Source organism: Pseudophryne corroboree, chromosome 1 (genome assembly GCF_028390025.1).
Source record: "Pseudophryne corroboree isolate aPseCor3 chromosome 1, aPseCor3.hap2, whole genome shotgun sequence".
In the NCBI taxonomy this organism is placed as follows: domain Eukaryota; kingdom Metazoa; phylum Chordata; class Amphibia; order Anura; family Myobatrachidae; genus Pseudophryne; species Pseudophryne corroboree.
This window is the reverse complement of record NC_086444.1, coordinates 820,499,234-820,513,302: the sequence shown is the minus strand read 5'-3', so window position 1 is coordinate 820,513,302 and position 14,069 is coordinate 820,499,234. Positions and strand designations below refer to the sequence as shown.

Genomic DNA, 14,069 nt, shown 5'->3' with positions numbered 1-14,069 from the left:
ATTGGCCGTGAAACACATAAACTAGAACTAGTCTTCTCTGTTTGCAGCAGCTGACAAACATTGCTGATGACTCAATGCAGACATATTATAACACACATACAATATGCTCTGCATAGGAAATGTTATAGTATGTGTAAAACTTTTGTTTTCTAAAGATTTATTTATTTATTTAATAAATACATTTACTTTGTGTTTTTAATGCTTTCGTAACATTGTGCTCCTTTTACTTGTGGGCCTAATTCAGTAAGGATTGCAAATTCTGCTAATTAGCAGAATTTGAAATCCTTTTGCTAGCATGTTGACCGCCGCCTCCCCCCCTTGAGCGATTTGCGAGCCAACCCGAATTAGCCCCCATATTCTAAATACGACTAAGGGCTCTAGGGCTCCATGTACATTTAAACATAATGTTCCTTTTAATTGGTCAGAGTGGGTGGTCTTCAGTATGCCGCTGGCCGGGATCCCGGCAACCAGCATACCGGCGCCGGCATCCTGACCGCCAGCATGCCTACTCTTGGGGGTCCACGACCCCCCTGGAGGGAGAATAAATTGTGTAGCATGCGCAGCGAGCCCGCAAGGGGCTCATTAGCGCTCGCCCAGCTGTCGGTATGCCGGCGGTTGGGATCCCGCCGCCGGTATGCTGGACCCCGGGATCCCGGCCGCCGGCCACACATACTACATCCGGTCAGAGCAGCACCATATTTAATAGTTAGATTATCTTCTGTATAATGCATCTTTTGTCAGAATGGAGCAGCGGTGTTGGATGATTTAGGTACAGAGAGGAGGTGAGGCAGCACAACAGACACCATGGTGATGATTAATACTATTACAATGTTCATGTCTGTCACCTCCTCTTATGATCATGCCCCCCCCCCCTCCCCCAGAAAGAGAGACCATCTTTAAACAAATGCACCACTCTTTCCTCCATAGTTGCGGTATGCAGTCAGTAGATATACAACCACTGACATTTTATGTCCATTACAGCCATTAGTCACACCTACTTTACACAGTACAGCACACCATACAGCAAGACCATATGACCGGTACCACTGTCATGAACACAAGGTTCGGGGGGGATGGGGCAGCATGGCTGACTGTCTCTGAAGATACCCGACTGCTACATTCACAGTTACGACTCGCAACAATTTCAGCAGAGAGGATCCCAAGAGAAAGAAGAACAGTGGCTGAGTGGAGTCAAGCTCATCAGTAAGGGGATGTGTACACACGGTGAGATCCTTGCTATGCCTGATTTTCACTTGCGATTTCCCTTGACCTCCCCGGAGCCCAGCATTACCGATTTTGACTAACTTTTCTTGAGATATGGACTATGTGTGCTTCCGATTTTGTCTTATGTGAGATTTTGGCTTATGTGAGATGTCATTGACACGTGAGATGAGCTAGATAGTACACCGCTCTAGCAAGGATTGACTTGCCTGCACAGTCTATCTTTTCTTGCGATGCCAACCTGGCGGGACCGCGCATCGGGATCGAATCGGGATCGCAAGGTGACTTTCACCTTGCGATCTGCACTAACTTTTCTTGCGATTTTGACTATATAGTCAAAATCGAAAGAAAATATCTCGCCGTGTGTACACACCCTAAGGGGTGTGAAGTTCTGGAGAGAATCATGGGTAGAGAACGGGTTATTGGAGGTGACAAAGTCATGTGGGTAAGGGGGAGGGTTTGCTTCACAGTCTGCCATACAGAGCATACCGAAGACCTCACAGCATTGTCATATACTGGCAGCAACCAGTACAAATTAGTTGGTTGGTTTTCATATACTGTATAACATGTTCCAATCATACTAAAAGGTTTTCTTTTCCTGTAAATTACACAGGTCAGGATTTCTTTAACCTCACTTTTTTACATCCAAAACTGAAATTTTAGTTTTGCATGAAATTAGCTTTTAATTGTGCTGTTATCGCTGAAAGTTGCACACACTGGGGCAAATGTATTAAGCCTGGAGAAGGGATAAGGAAGCAAAAACACAGGTGATAACACACCAGCCAATCATCTCCTAACTGTAATTTTTCAAACACATAATGATTGGCTGGTGCTTTATCACCTTGCGCTTATCACTGCTTTATCACTTCTTTAACCCTTCTCCAGGTACATACATCTGCCCCATGTGAAATGTGTATTTTGTGTTTTGTTTATATTTCCCGTTTACCCAACATTGTGTATTTATAGTATGCATCATGTTATTTTTGTTCTTAGTTTTTACTTAGTTTTTTCATGTGTTTGTCTTTATCCTTATCCTTATCGTCTTTTTGTCCAGGTGTGCATCAAAGTTACCGTAATTAATTTCACTGTGACCAGATCTGGCCTTGAGGATCAACTGCTCAGGTTACATTTCTGTTTATCCTCTAAAAATAAGTGACAAGGACAATACATTTCAGACTTGAATATAAAATATAGAATTTCTCCAGATAATACACATGTTAAACAGTAAATTAATATATAAATATTATATTGTTCATTACTTATTGTATAATATTTTACAATTCTGACCATATCTTAGCAATTTTAAAGCAGCCATGTAAATGTATGAGAATTTGGAAGAAGCTATTTTTTTATACTGTTTGCCATTTGACAAATAATTGTTCCAATAATCTTGCAAGAGAAGGATTTGTGTTCATGTATATACTGTATATACAAAGAGAGAGACAGAGGAAGAGAGAGAGAGAGAGAGAGAGAGAGAGAGAGGGTGTGAAAGAGCTGTAAGCTAGTTAAAATCAATCAATATGAAAATAAAATAACATAAAATAATAAACGCAATCAAGTACAACTCCCTTTAGATACACTCCCTCTTAAGGTGGCAGCTGACAGTCCTCAGGTATAACTTTTATTCCAAAGTTACATGACAATTTTTGATCGTGGTAGAGTGCCTTCAATGTGAACAACAATCCTTATCAAAAGATATATATGTGTGTGTGTATGTATATGTATATGTGTATGTACCAGACAATGTGCAATTCACGCTAATAACACATTCTTTTCTTCCCTCCTCAATATGTCTTTTCTCATCACAAACACTCGAGTGTGGTATGGACCATAGGTAGAGAGGAAAATATAGTGTAATACTATTTAGAAATTGTGACTTGTGCTCTCATGCAGTAAAATTGTGTTAGCCTATACAATATAATGCACCTAATGTAATTAACACTCCAAATCATGCCATGTAGATCAAGAGCCAACAGATAATAAAATAATGGGGCCTCTATGCCCTTTATATTTGAGGATTTAACATCAGTGGGGTCGCAGCTGCCTGCTATTCTCCCTCTCTCTGTGTCCACGAACCCATAGAGGGAGAATATAACATGTAGTGAGCGAAGCGATCCACTGCAGCGTGGCGAGCACAGAGAGCCCGCAGGGGGCTTCTGCTGGAAGGGATCCCACTATCGGTATCATGACAGCCGGCATCCCGTCCGCTGGTAATTAGTATGTATCCCGTCCAGACTCTCCACCTTAAAACCCAAATTATCCAAGAGGAAATATCTTCAGTAGTATAGTATGTAAGAACATACTAGGAGGAGAGGGATAGAGAAGAATAAAAGATAGAAAAGGAGAAGAATAACAATAGATTAAAGGAAATAGGAATAGGGGCATAAAAAGGATGAAAGCGGGAAAAGGAAGAGCATAGTGAAGCATAAAAGAGGTAAAATAAGAAGGATGAAAGGGAAAGCAATATGATAAAGAATCATGTAAAAGGGAAACGAGGAGAATAGAGAAGAATAAATGAGAGAAAATGAGGAGGACAGAGGATTAAAATAATTCAGACTGAGTTGAGAGAGAGATGGGAGAAAGTGAGGGAGAGATGGGAGGCAGAGTGGGAGAAAGAGATGGGCAAGAACGTGAGAGATAGAGAAAGAGAGATGGGAGTAGAGACATATGAGGAAGAGGGAGAGAGAGAGAAATTGGAGGAAAAGGGGAGAGAGAGGAAAAAAAAAGAATCCTGCAATGGCAGGAACAGTAGCAAGCGACGCAGCGAGTGGCATGTCCAAAACACTAATATACATTTATAGTCTAGTAGTCTATACAGATAGATATATACTGTGTATGTGTTTGTGTGTGTGCGTGTGTGTATGTATATATATATATATATATATATATATATATATATACACATACACATACAGATAAGAAAAACTTTCAATGTCCTTTATATATAAACCTTTTAATCTGTTGCTTTGCTTAACTTGGTATTTTAATATAAATAGAGCAAAATGATAAACATCTAGCACGTCTCCTGGTACTGGGATAAAACTATAATATTATTTCTATTTTATAGCTATTAAATGAAACCACTGAACTTTTAGTGCAGATAATTTAAATGTGAAAAGTTTCAAATTTATATGGTTAGTGAAGAACTACAGTAGTGTAATAAAACAAGCATGTAGATAAATCAATTCTTTTCTGTGTAACTTGAACATTTACAGTATTAAAGTTGTGATTTACACATTTATTTCCGTTATAGATTTTGTTGCTGTCTCCTTACTGTCCAGTGTTATTTATTTCTCGTTCTGGATACTGTTATTTATAATATCATATTTTTACAGAGTTTTTTGTATCTTAGGACCTGATTCAAAGATGAACGGAAATGCAAAGCTGCATGCAAGCAGCTTTGCATTCCGTACGATTATAAGGAGGGATATGGGGGAGATGTCTTAGTAGAAGAGATGCCTCCTGCATATAGCTGTAATCCTAGCACTGCGACTGACATTGCAAGCTTGTCACGATGTTCCACGCAGGGAGCCAACTGTGTAAGCACCAGCTTACTCAGCTGACCAATGGAAGCGGGGGCTGCAAGGCCAGGAAGTCTGCAAAGATCCTGGACTCTCCTCTCCCAGAAAACAGAGGTGATGAGCCCCCCGTTTCTGGGAACGCAGCCCCCACCCCCCATGCCACTGCCTGTCAACCATGCAGCAGTAGAGGGGAACTGCAGGTGACAATGCAGCTGCAGGTTCCCAATAACTGTGATTCTGAATGGCACTGCGTCCCACTCTGAATTAGGCCCTCAATCCACTATACAGTGTGTATGTATATATATATATATACACCATACACATAGGCAGCACTCCCAATAATCTTTCATTACGTACTGGTGCCTTCCTAGGTATTTCATAGCATAAGATCCAAAATGTACATCGTAGAAGGCGGCACTCTGATCAACAAAAACACTGTAGACAGCAACTGATTTGAACGTTTCGAGACTTTAATCTCGTCGTCAGGTGGATTGAGGGCCTTATTCAGAGTGGGACGATGTGGAATATTCCATCTCCCCCATATCTCTCTCTCTATATATGTATATATATATATATATATATATATATACAAACACATGAAAATAAACAGCTCTATAAAGTTGTTATACATCTTTCAGTGATGTTGTACGAATCGAGAGACCAGATCTAGAGGAGCAGAGAAACCAGCTTATTGTCAAAATAAACTCTGACAAGAATCAACTAAAAGCAATAGAAGATCGTATCTTAAAGCTGCTGTTTACATCAGAAGGAAATATCCTGGATAATGAAGAACTCATCAATACACTTCAGGAATCAAAGGTCAGCAGTTATTCACCTACTGTACAACCATGTGTAATTGTTCCTGCCGTGATTTGTGACATACTTTCTGGTTTAAGAAAATTATGTACAGTAGTTGGGTTGAAATCTGCACCAATATCTATTAAAGAAACTGATAAAACATTTTGTGTTTTCACAGGAAGCAAATTCACATAGTAAAATGTTGGTTGATCCAGAGTACAACCAATCTGACCAGAACTGATTCAGGTCCCGATAGAGAAGCAGTGCATACCGCAAAGCACTGATGTTCGGACCTTTGCGCATGCACTGGACCTGTACTGCGCATATGCAGTAGCGATCTGCGGCGTAGCACACAGATCAGCAGCAGACTGTCAGTGATTGACAATCTGCTGTCGTTTGGGGGCAGGAAAGGAGCGACAATGGCCTCCGTTTCCCAAAACAATGTTTATCCGTCGTTGTGGGGGGTGGATGAGGCCAGAATCTGTCGAATGATGGAGATTTCCTGGCCTCTTTGTTGTATCTGTGGCGGCTGGCTTTCGCGACCCCATGGGTTATGGAGCCATCTGATGGTGTCGCAGATGATCCGATGCTGCATCCTAACATATAAGTGCGATAGCTACTCCAACCACATCTGGATCTAGCCCATTGTGCAGTTTGTCACCTCAACCTACAAATTAAATCTGGTCCGATTAGAGGTGATCCATTGGGGGCCAAAATCAGTGTGACTGTATTACTTTGAATTTCTATTTACCTCCAATTCTATTGGATATTTCTCTAACGTCCTAGTGGATGCTGGGGACTCCGTAAGGACCATGCTGGGGACTCCGTAAGGACCATGGGGAATAGCGGCTCCGCAGGAGACTGGGCACAACTATAAAGAAAACTTTAGACTACTGGTGTGCACTGGCTCCTCCCACTATGACCCTCCTCCCGACTTCAGTTAGATTCTTGTGCCCGGCTGAGCTGGATGCACACTAGGGGCTCTCCTGAGCTCCTAGAAAGAAAGTATATTTAGGTTTTTTATTTTACAGTGAGATCTGCTGGCAACAGACTCACTGCAGCGAGGGACTAAGGGGAGAAGAAGCGAACCTACCTAACAGGTGGTAGTTTGGGCTTCTTAGGCTACTGGACACCATTAGCTCCAGAGGGATCGACCGCAGGACCCGACCTTGGTGTTCGTTCCCGGAGCCGCGCCGCCGTCCCCCTTACAGAGCCAGAAGCGTGAAGAGGTCCGGAAAATCGGCGGCAGAAGACTTCGGTCTTCACCAAGGTAGCACACAGCACTGCAGCTGTGCGCCATTGCTCCTCATGTACACCTCACACTCCGGTCACTGATGGGTGCAGGGCGCTGGGGGGGGCGCCCTGAGGGCAATATAAGACACCTTGGCTGGCAAATCTACATCATATATAGTCCTAGAGGCTATATAGATGTAAAAATACCCCTGCCAGTATTCCAGAAAAAGCGGGAGAAGTCCGCCGGAAAAGGGGCGGGGCCATCTCCCTCAGCACACTGGCGCCATTTTTCCCTCACAGCTCCGCTGGAAGGAAGCTCCCTGGCTCTCCCCTGCAGTCTGCATGCTACAGAAGGGTAAAAAAGAGAGGGGGGGCACTAAATTTAGGCGCAGGATATATATATATATAAAAAGCAGCTATAAGGGAAAACACTAATTTATAGTGGGATCCCTGTGTTATATAGCGCTCTGGTGTGTGCTGGCATACTCTCTCTCTGTCTCCCCAAAGGGCTTTGTGGGGTCCTGTCCTCTGTCAGAGCATTCCCTGTGTGTTTGCGGTGTGTCGGTACGGCTGTGTCGACATGTTTGATGAGGAGGCTTATGTGGAGGCGGAGCAGATGCCTGTAAATGTGATGTCACCCCCTGCGGGGTCGACACCTGAGTGGATGGTGCTGTGGAAGGAATTACGCGACAGTGTCGACTCCTTGCATAAAAGGTTTGACGACATACCAAATGTGGGACAGTCGGCTTCTCAGCCTGTGCCTGCCCAGGCGTCTCAAAAGCCATTAGGGGCTCTAAAACGCCTGCTACCTCAGATGGCAGACACAGATGTCGACACGGATACTGACTCCAGGGTCGACGACGATGAGACTAATGTAACTTCCAGTAGGGCCACACGTTGCATGATTGAGGCAATGAATAATAACATTTACCCCCGGTACCACAAAAAAGGGTATTATGTTTGGAGAGAAAAAACTACCAGTAGCTTTTCCTCCATCTGAGGAGTTAAATGAAGTGTGTGAAGAAGTGTGTGCTTCCCCTGATAAGAAGCTGGTAATTACTAAGAGGTTACTAATGGCGTACCCTTTCCCGCCAGAGGATAGGTCACGTTGGGAAACATCCCCTAGAGTGGATAAAGCGCTCACACGCTTGTCAAAGAAGGTGGCACTACCGTCTCCGGATACGGCCGCCCTGAAGGAATCTGCTGATAGAAAGCAGGAGGCTATCCTGAAATCTTTATATACACACACAGGTGTTATACTGAGACCAGCTATTGCTTCAGCATGGATGTGCAGTGCTGCAGCTGCATGGTCAGATTCCCTGTCAGAAAATATTGATACCCTAGACAGGGACACTATATTGCTAACCGTAGAGCATATAAAAGACGCACTTTTATACATGAGGGATGCACAGAGGGATATTTGCCGGCTGGCATCCAAAATTAGTGCAATGTCCATTTCTGCCAGGAGAGGGTTATGGACTCGGCAGTGGACAGGAGATGCAGATTCCAAAAGGCATATGGAAGTTCTGCCTTATAAGGGTGAGGAGTTGTTCGGGGATGGTCTCTCGGACCTAGTTTCCACAGCTACAGCTGGGAAGTCTACATTTTTACCCCATGTTCCCTCACAGCCAAAGAAAGCACCGTATTATCAGGTACAGTCCTTTCGGCCCAATAGGGACAAGCGGGTTAAAGGCGCGTCCTTTCTGCCCAGAGGCAGAGGTAGGGGAAAAAAGCTGCAGCATACAGCCAGTTACCAGGAGCAAAAGTCCTCCCCCGCTTCCTCTAAGTCCACAGCATGACGCTGGGGCTCCACAGGCGGAGCCAGGTACGGTGGGGGCCCGTCTCAAATATTTCAGCAATCAGTGGGCTCGCTCACGGGTGGATCCCTGGATTTTTCAGATAGTATCTCAGGGGTACAAGCTGGAATTCGAGACGTCTCCCCCCCGCCGTTTCCTCAAATCTGCCTTGCCAACCACTCCCTCAGGCAGGGAGGCAGTGTTACAGGCAATTCACAAGCTGTATTCACAACAGGTGATAGTAAAGGTACCCCTACTTCAACAAGGACGGGGTTACTATTCCACAATGTTTGTGGTACCGAAACCGGACGGTTCGGTGAGACCCATTTTAAATTTGAAATCCTTGAACACATATATAAAAAAATTCAAGTTCAAGATGGAATCGCTCAGGGCGGTTATTGCAAGCCTGGACGAGGGGGATTACATGGTATCACTGGACATCAAGGATGCTTACCTGCATGTCCCCATTTACCATCCTCACCAGGAGTACCTCAGGTTTGTGGTACAGGATTGTCATTACCAATTCCAGACGTTGCCGTTCGGTCTATCCACGGCTCCGAGGGTCTTTACCAAGGTAATGGCCGAAATGATGATACTCCTTCGAAAGAAGGGAGTTTTAATTATCCCGTACTTGGACGATCTCCTGATAAAGGCGAGGTCCAGAGAGCAGTTGTTGGTCGGGGTAGCACTATCTCGGGAGGTGCTACAACAGCACGGCTGGATTCTAAACATTCCAAAGTCACAGCTGGTCCCTACGACACGTCTACTGTTCCTGGGGATGGTTCTAGACACAGAACAGAAAAAAGTGTTTCTCCCGGAGGAGAAGGCCAAGGAGCTGTCATCTCTAGTCAGAGGCCTCCTAAAACCAAAACAGGTGTCGGTGCATCACTGCACGCGGATCCTGGGAAAGATGGTAGCTTCCTACGAAGCGATTCCATTCGGCAGGTTTCATGCAAGAACCTTTCAGTGGGACCTGTTGGACAAGTGGTCCGGATCGCATCTTCAGATGCATTGGCTGATAACCCTGTCTCCAAGGACAAGGGTGTCTCTGCTGTGGTGGCTGCAGAGTGCTCATCTACAAGAGGGCCGCAGATTCGGCATACAGGACTGGGTCCTGGTGACCACGGATGCCAGCCTTCGAGGCTGGGGGGCAGTCACACAGGGAAGAAACTTCCAAGGACTATGGTCAAGTCAGGAGACTTCCCTGCACATAAATATTCTGGAACTGAGGGCCATTTACAATGCCCTAAGTCAGGCAAAACCCCTGCTTCAAAACCAGCCGGTACTGATCCAGTCAGACAACATCACGGCGGTCGCCCATGTAAATCGACAGGGCGGCACGAGAAGCAGGACGGCAATGGCAGAAGCCACAAGGATTCTCCGATGGGCGGAAAATCACGTGTTAGCACTGTCAGCAGTGTTCATTCCGGGAGTGGACAACTGGGAAGCAGACTTCCTCAGCAGGCACGACCTCCACCCGGGAGAGTGGGGACTTCATCCAGAAGTCTTTCAAGTGATTGTAAACCGTTGGGAAAGGCCACAGGTGGACATGATGGCGTCCCGCCTAAACAAAAAGCTAGAAAAGTATTGCGCCAGGTCGAGAGACCCGCAGGCGATAGCTGTGGAAGCTCTAGTGACACCGTGGGTGTACCGGTCGGTTTATGTGTTCCCTCCTCTTCCTCTCATACCAAAGGTACTGAGGATAATAAGGAGAAGAGGAGTAAGAACTATACTCATTGTTCCGGATTGGCCAAGAAGAGCTTGGTACCCGGAACTTCAAGAAATGATGTCAGAGGACCCATGGCCTCTACCGCTCAGACAAGACCTGCTGTAGCAGGGGCCCTGTCTGTTCCAAGACTTACCGCGGCTGCGTTTGACGGCATGGCGGTTGAACACCGGATCCTGACGGAAAAGGGCATTCCGGAGGAAGTAATTCCTACGCTGATTAAAGCTAGGAAAGAAGTAACCGCAAACCATTATCACCGCATTTGGCGAAAATATGTTGCGTGGTGTGAGGCCAGGAAGGCCCCAATGGAGGAATTTCAGCTGGGCCGTTTCCTGCATTTCCTACAGTCAGGGGTGACTATGGGCCTTAAATTGGGTGCCATTAAGGTCCAGATTTCGGCTCTATCGATTTTCTTCCAGAGAGAACTGGCTTCACTACCTGAAGTTCAGACTTTTGTTAAGGGAGTGCTGCATATTCAGCCCCCTTTTGTGCCTCCAGTGGCACCTTGGGATCTCAATGTGGTGTTGGATTTCCTAAAGTCACATTGGTTTGAGCCACTGAAAACCGTGGATTTGAAATATCTCACGTGGAAAGTGGTCATGTTGTTGGCCTTAGCTTCGGCCAGGCGTGTATCAGAATTGGCGGCTTTGTCATGTAAAAGCCCTTATCTGATTTTCCATATGGATAGGGCAGAATTGAGGACTCGTCCCCAGTTTCTCCCCAAAGTGGTATCAGCTTTTCATCTGAACCAACCTATCGTGGTGCCTGCGGCTACAAATGACTTGGAGGCTTCCAAGTTGTTGGACGTAGTCAGGGCCCTGAAAATCTATGTTTCCAGGACAGCTGGAGTCAGAAAGACTGACTCGCTCTTTATCCTGTATGCGCCCAACAAGTTGGGTGCACCTGCTACAAAGCAGACTATTGCTCGCTGGATCTGTAGTACGATTCAGCTTGCACATTCTGCGGCTGGACTGCCGCATCCTAAATCAGTGAAAGCCCATTCCACGAGGAAGGTGGGCTCTTCTTGGGCGGCTGCCCGAGGGGTCTCGGCTCTTCAACTTTGCCGAGCAGCTACTTGGTCGGGGTCAAACACGTTTGCTAAATTCTACAAGTTTGACACCCTGGCTGAGGAGGACCTAGAGTTTGCCCATTCGGTGCTGCAGAGTCATCCGCACTCTCCCGCCCATTTGGGAGCTTTGTTATAATCCCCATGGTCCTTACGGAGTCCCCAGCATCCACTAGGATGTTAGAGAAAATAAGAATTTACTCACCGGTAATTCTATTTCTCGTAGTCCGTAGTGGATGCTGGGCGCCCATCCCAAGTGCGGATTGTCTGCAATACTTGTATATAGTTATTGCTTAACTAAAGGGTTATTGTTGAGCCATCTGTTGAGAGGCTCAGTTGTTATCATACTGTTAACTGGGTATTGTATCACGAGTTATAAGGTGTGATTGGTGTGGCTGGTATGAGTCTTACCCGGGATTCAAAATCCTTCCTTATTGTGTCAGCTCTTCCGGGCACAGTAACCTAACTGAAGTCTGGAGGAGGGTCATAGTGGGAGGAGCCAGTGCATACCAGTAGTCTAAAGCTTTCTTTATAGTTGTGCCCAGTCTCCTGCGGAGCCGCTATTCCCCATGGTCCTTACGGAGTCCCCAGCATGGTCCTTACGGAGTCCCCAGCATCCACTACGGACTACGAGAAATAGAATTACCGGTGAGTAAATTCTTATTTTTTATTCAAATTGCCTTTATAAAAATGTAATATACAATGTATTCCTGTGCATGCTGCTTTGTTGCTCACAAACCAGATCAGATTACAAGGATGCCATCAAATTATAATATGTAGCCAGTACTACAGTAAAGTTGTCAATAAGGCTATGTTATTGGCTGCTGTCTGCACTATAACAAAGCTTTATATAAAACTATATGAGATTGTACACATTGCCAAAGGCATGAATCACCTATTACGCTCACGTGAACATCAATCTGTTTATTTGTAAACACATAGCTCCTGGTTTCAGGTTATCATTCAGTTTCGTAGTGTGCTTCATAATAAAATATGTAATGAATAAACAGACAGACTACATTTGAGAATCAGTCAAGCAATGAACTTGTTTAATCTGTCTTAAGTAAAGTACATTATTCTAGAAAATACTAAAATACTGTATTACACTGACATCATACATTTATGGGATACAGTATATTGCTTGGTTAGAAGGTACAAGGTATTCATCTTTATTTTACACCTATCCTCTTTAAATGAATTAAATATGACACTGCATGGACCTTTATCGTCTAATACATAGGAAATTTCCCAATTAACCCACATTTAACGCTTCTCATACAATTTTCTTGCCTAAACCTAATAAAGGCCCTCAATTAGTTTCATCTTATAGACCAATCCCTTTATTAAACGCAGATTTTAAAATCTTGGCAAAAATAATGGCTAACAGACTGCATATCATTCTTCCAGACTTACTAACTCCTAACTAGCTTGGGTTCGTGAAGGGTAGGATGTGTTCAAACAGTGCGCTACCACGACTTAGGATTCAGTGATAATAAGTGTCACCCACACTTAAACAACACAAAGAAATACAAAAGATATCACCAATTCCTTTAGCGCAGGTTTCTTAAATATTTCAACATCCGTTGTATCAAAGTAACATCAGAAAAAAAAGATAACAAACAATAGCATAGCGTAATTCTGTATAATGTGTTTGTAATTTTTTTTGGATGTGTTCTTCTAATCAAATTCATACCAACCCATTTGGTACGAATTTGATTAGAAGAACACATCCAGAGAACTTAGAAACACATTATACAGAATTACGCTATGCTATTGTTTGTTATCTTTTTTTTTCTGATGTTACTTTGATACAACGGATGTTGAAATATTTAAGAAACCTGCGCTAAAGGAATTGGTGCATCTTTTGCATTACTCCGTTAGGGGTATTCGAACAGCTATAGCTGCTACCGTCGCTACCGTCGCTTCTGCACAAGACACTCATTCTTCTAATTTACTTTTAAGTCTTGACACACATAAATTCCGGGGATGTGGTCAGCGCACTCTGACAGAAGAGATGTATATAGAAAAGAACAGAAGGATGGGGGGAGGCTGCCCCAGTCCGTCTCGTTCCCCGTATGGGCCCAGCATCCGCTGTCCTCTTCCTTCGTTGGGTCCCGTCTGTTACTTCCTGGTTTCACCATGTCACGTGATGCGTCACGTGATGCAGAGGGGTATGCAGTATTTGGTGTTGAAATCTTCCCCTTCTCCGGCCGGGAAGGGGACTATGAAGTTCAGTTAGATTTGTGACGTATGACAAGTGTCCAACGCGTTTCAGCAATAATGTCTTTGTCAAGGGTATACTAGTTAAAGGGTGGTCTGCATGATACACCTGAAATTTATTAACAGACCATATTAATAAAAGACATAACATTTACAAAATATGAGTATCATTAACACCACAGTCTACTTACATATGTGCTAACACTCATCACATTACATTCCACTTCCCTGTTCCTCCCCCCATCGACCTCCCCATCCTTCTGTTCTTTTCTATATATATCTCTTCTGTCAGAGTGCGCTGACCACATCCCCGGAAATAATGCAATACAGGAGGTAGGACACCTCCAGGTTTAGCAGCACCTTTCCCTATTTTCTACCTTAGTGAGCGCAGTCCTCCCCCCATTGTACAAGTTGACACACATAAAACCTTTGATACTATACTATGGACACATCTATATGAAACCGTTGCATGTACAACTTTTGGTCAG

General features: G+C 44.4%; 1 protein-coding gene across 1 annotated transcript in view; it reads left to right on the top strand.

The window, feature by feature from the left end:
• The window catches only part of DNAH6 (dynein axonemal heavy chain 6), a 679,574-nt gene that overhangs the window by 514,811 nt on the left and 150,694 nt on the right, over positions 1 to 14,069 (top strand). Inside the window, exons 58-59 of the mRNA XM_063919567.1 lie at positions 2,276 to 2,343; positions 5,381 to 5,561. Coding sequence (XP_063775637.1) covers positions 2,276 to 2,343; positions 5,381 to 5,561 — 249 coding nt within the window. The remainder of the gene's footprint in view (positions 1 to 2,275; positions 2,344 to 5,380; positions 5,562 to 14,069) is intronic.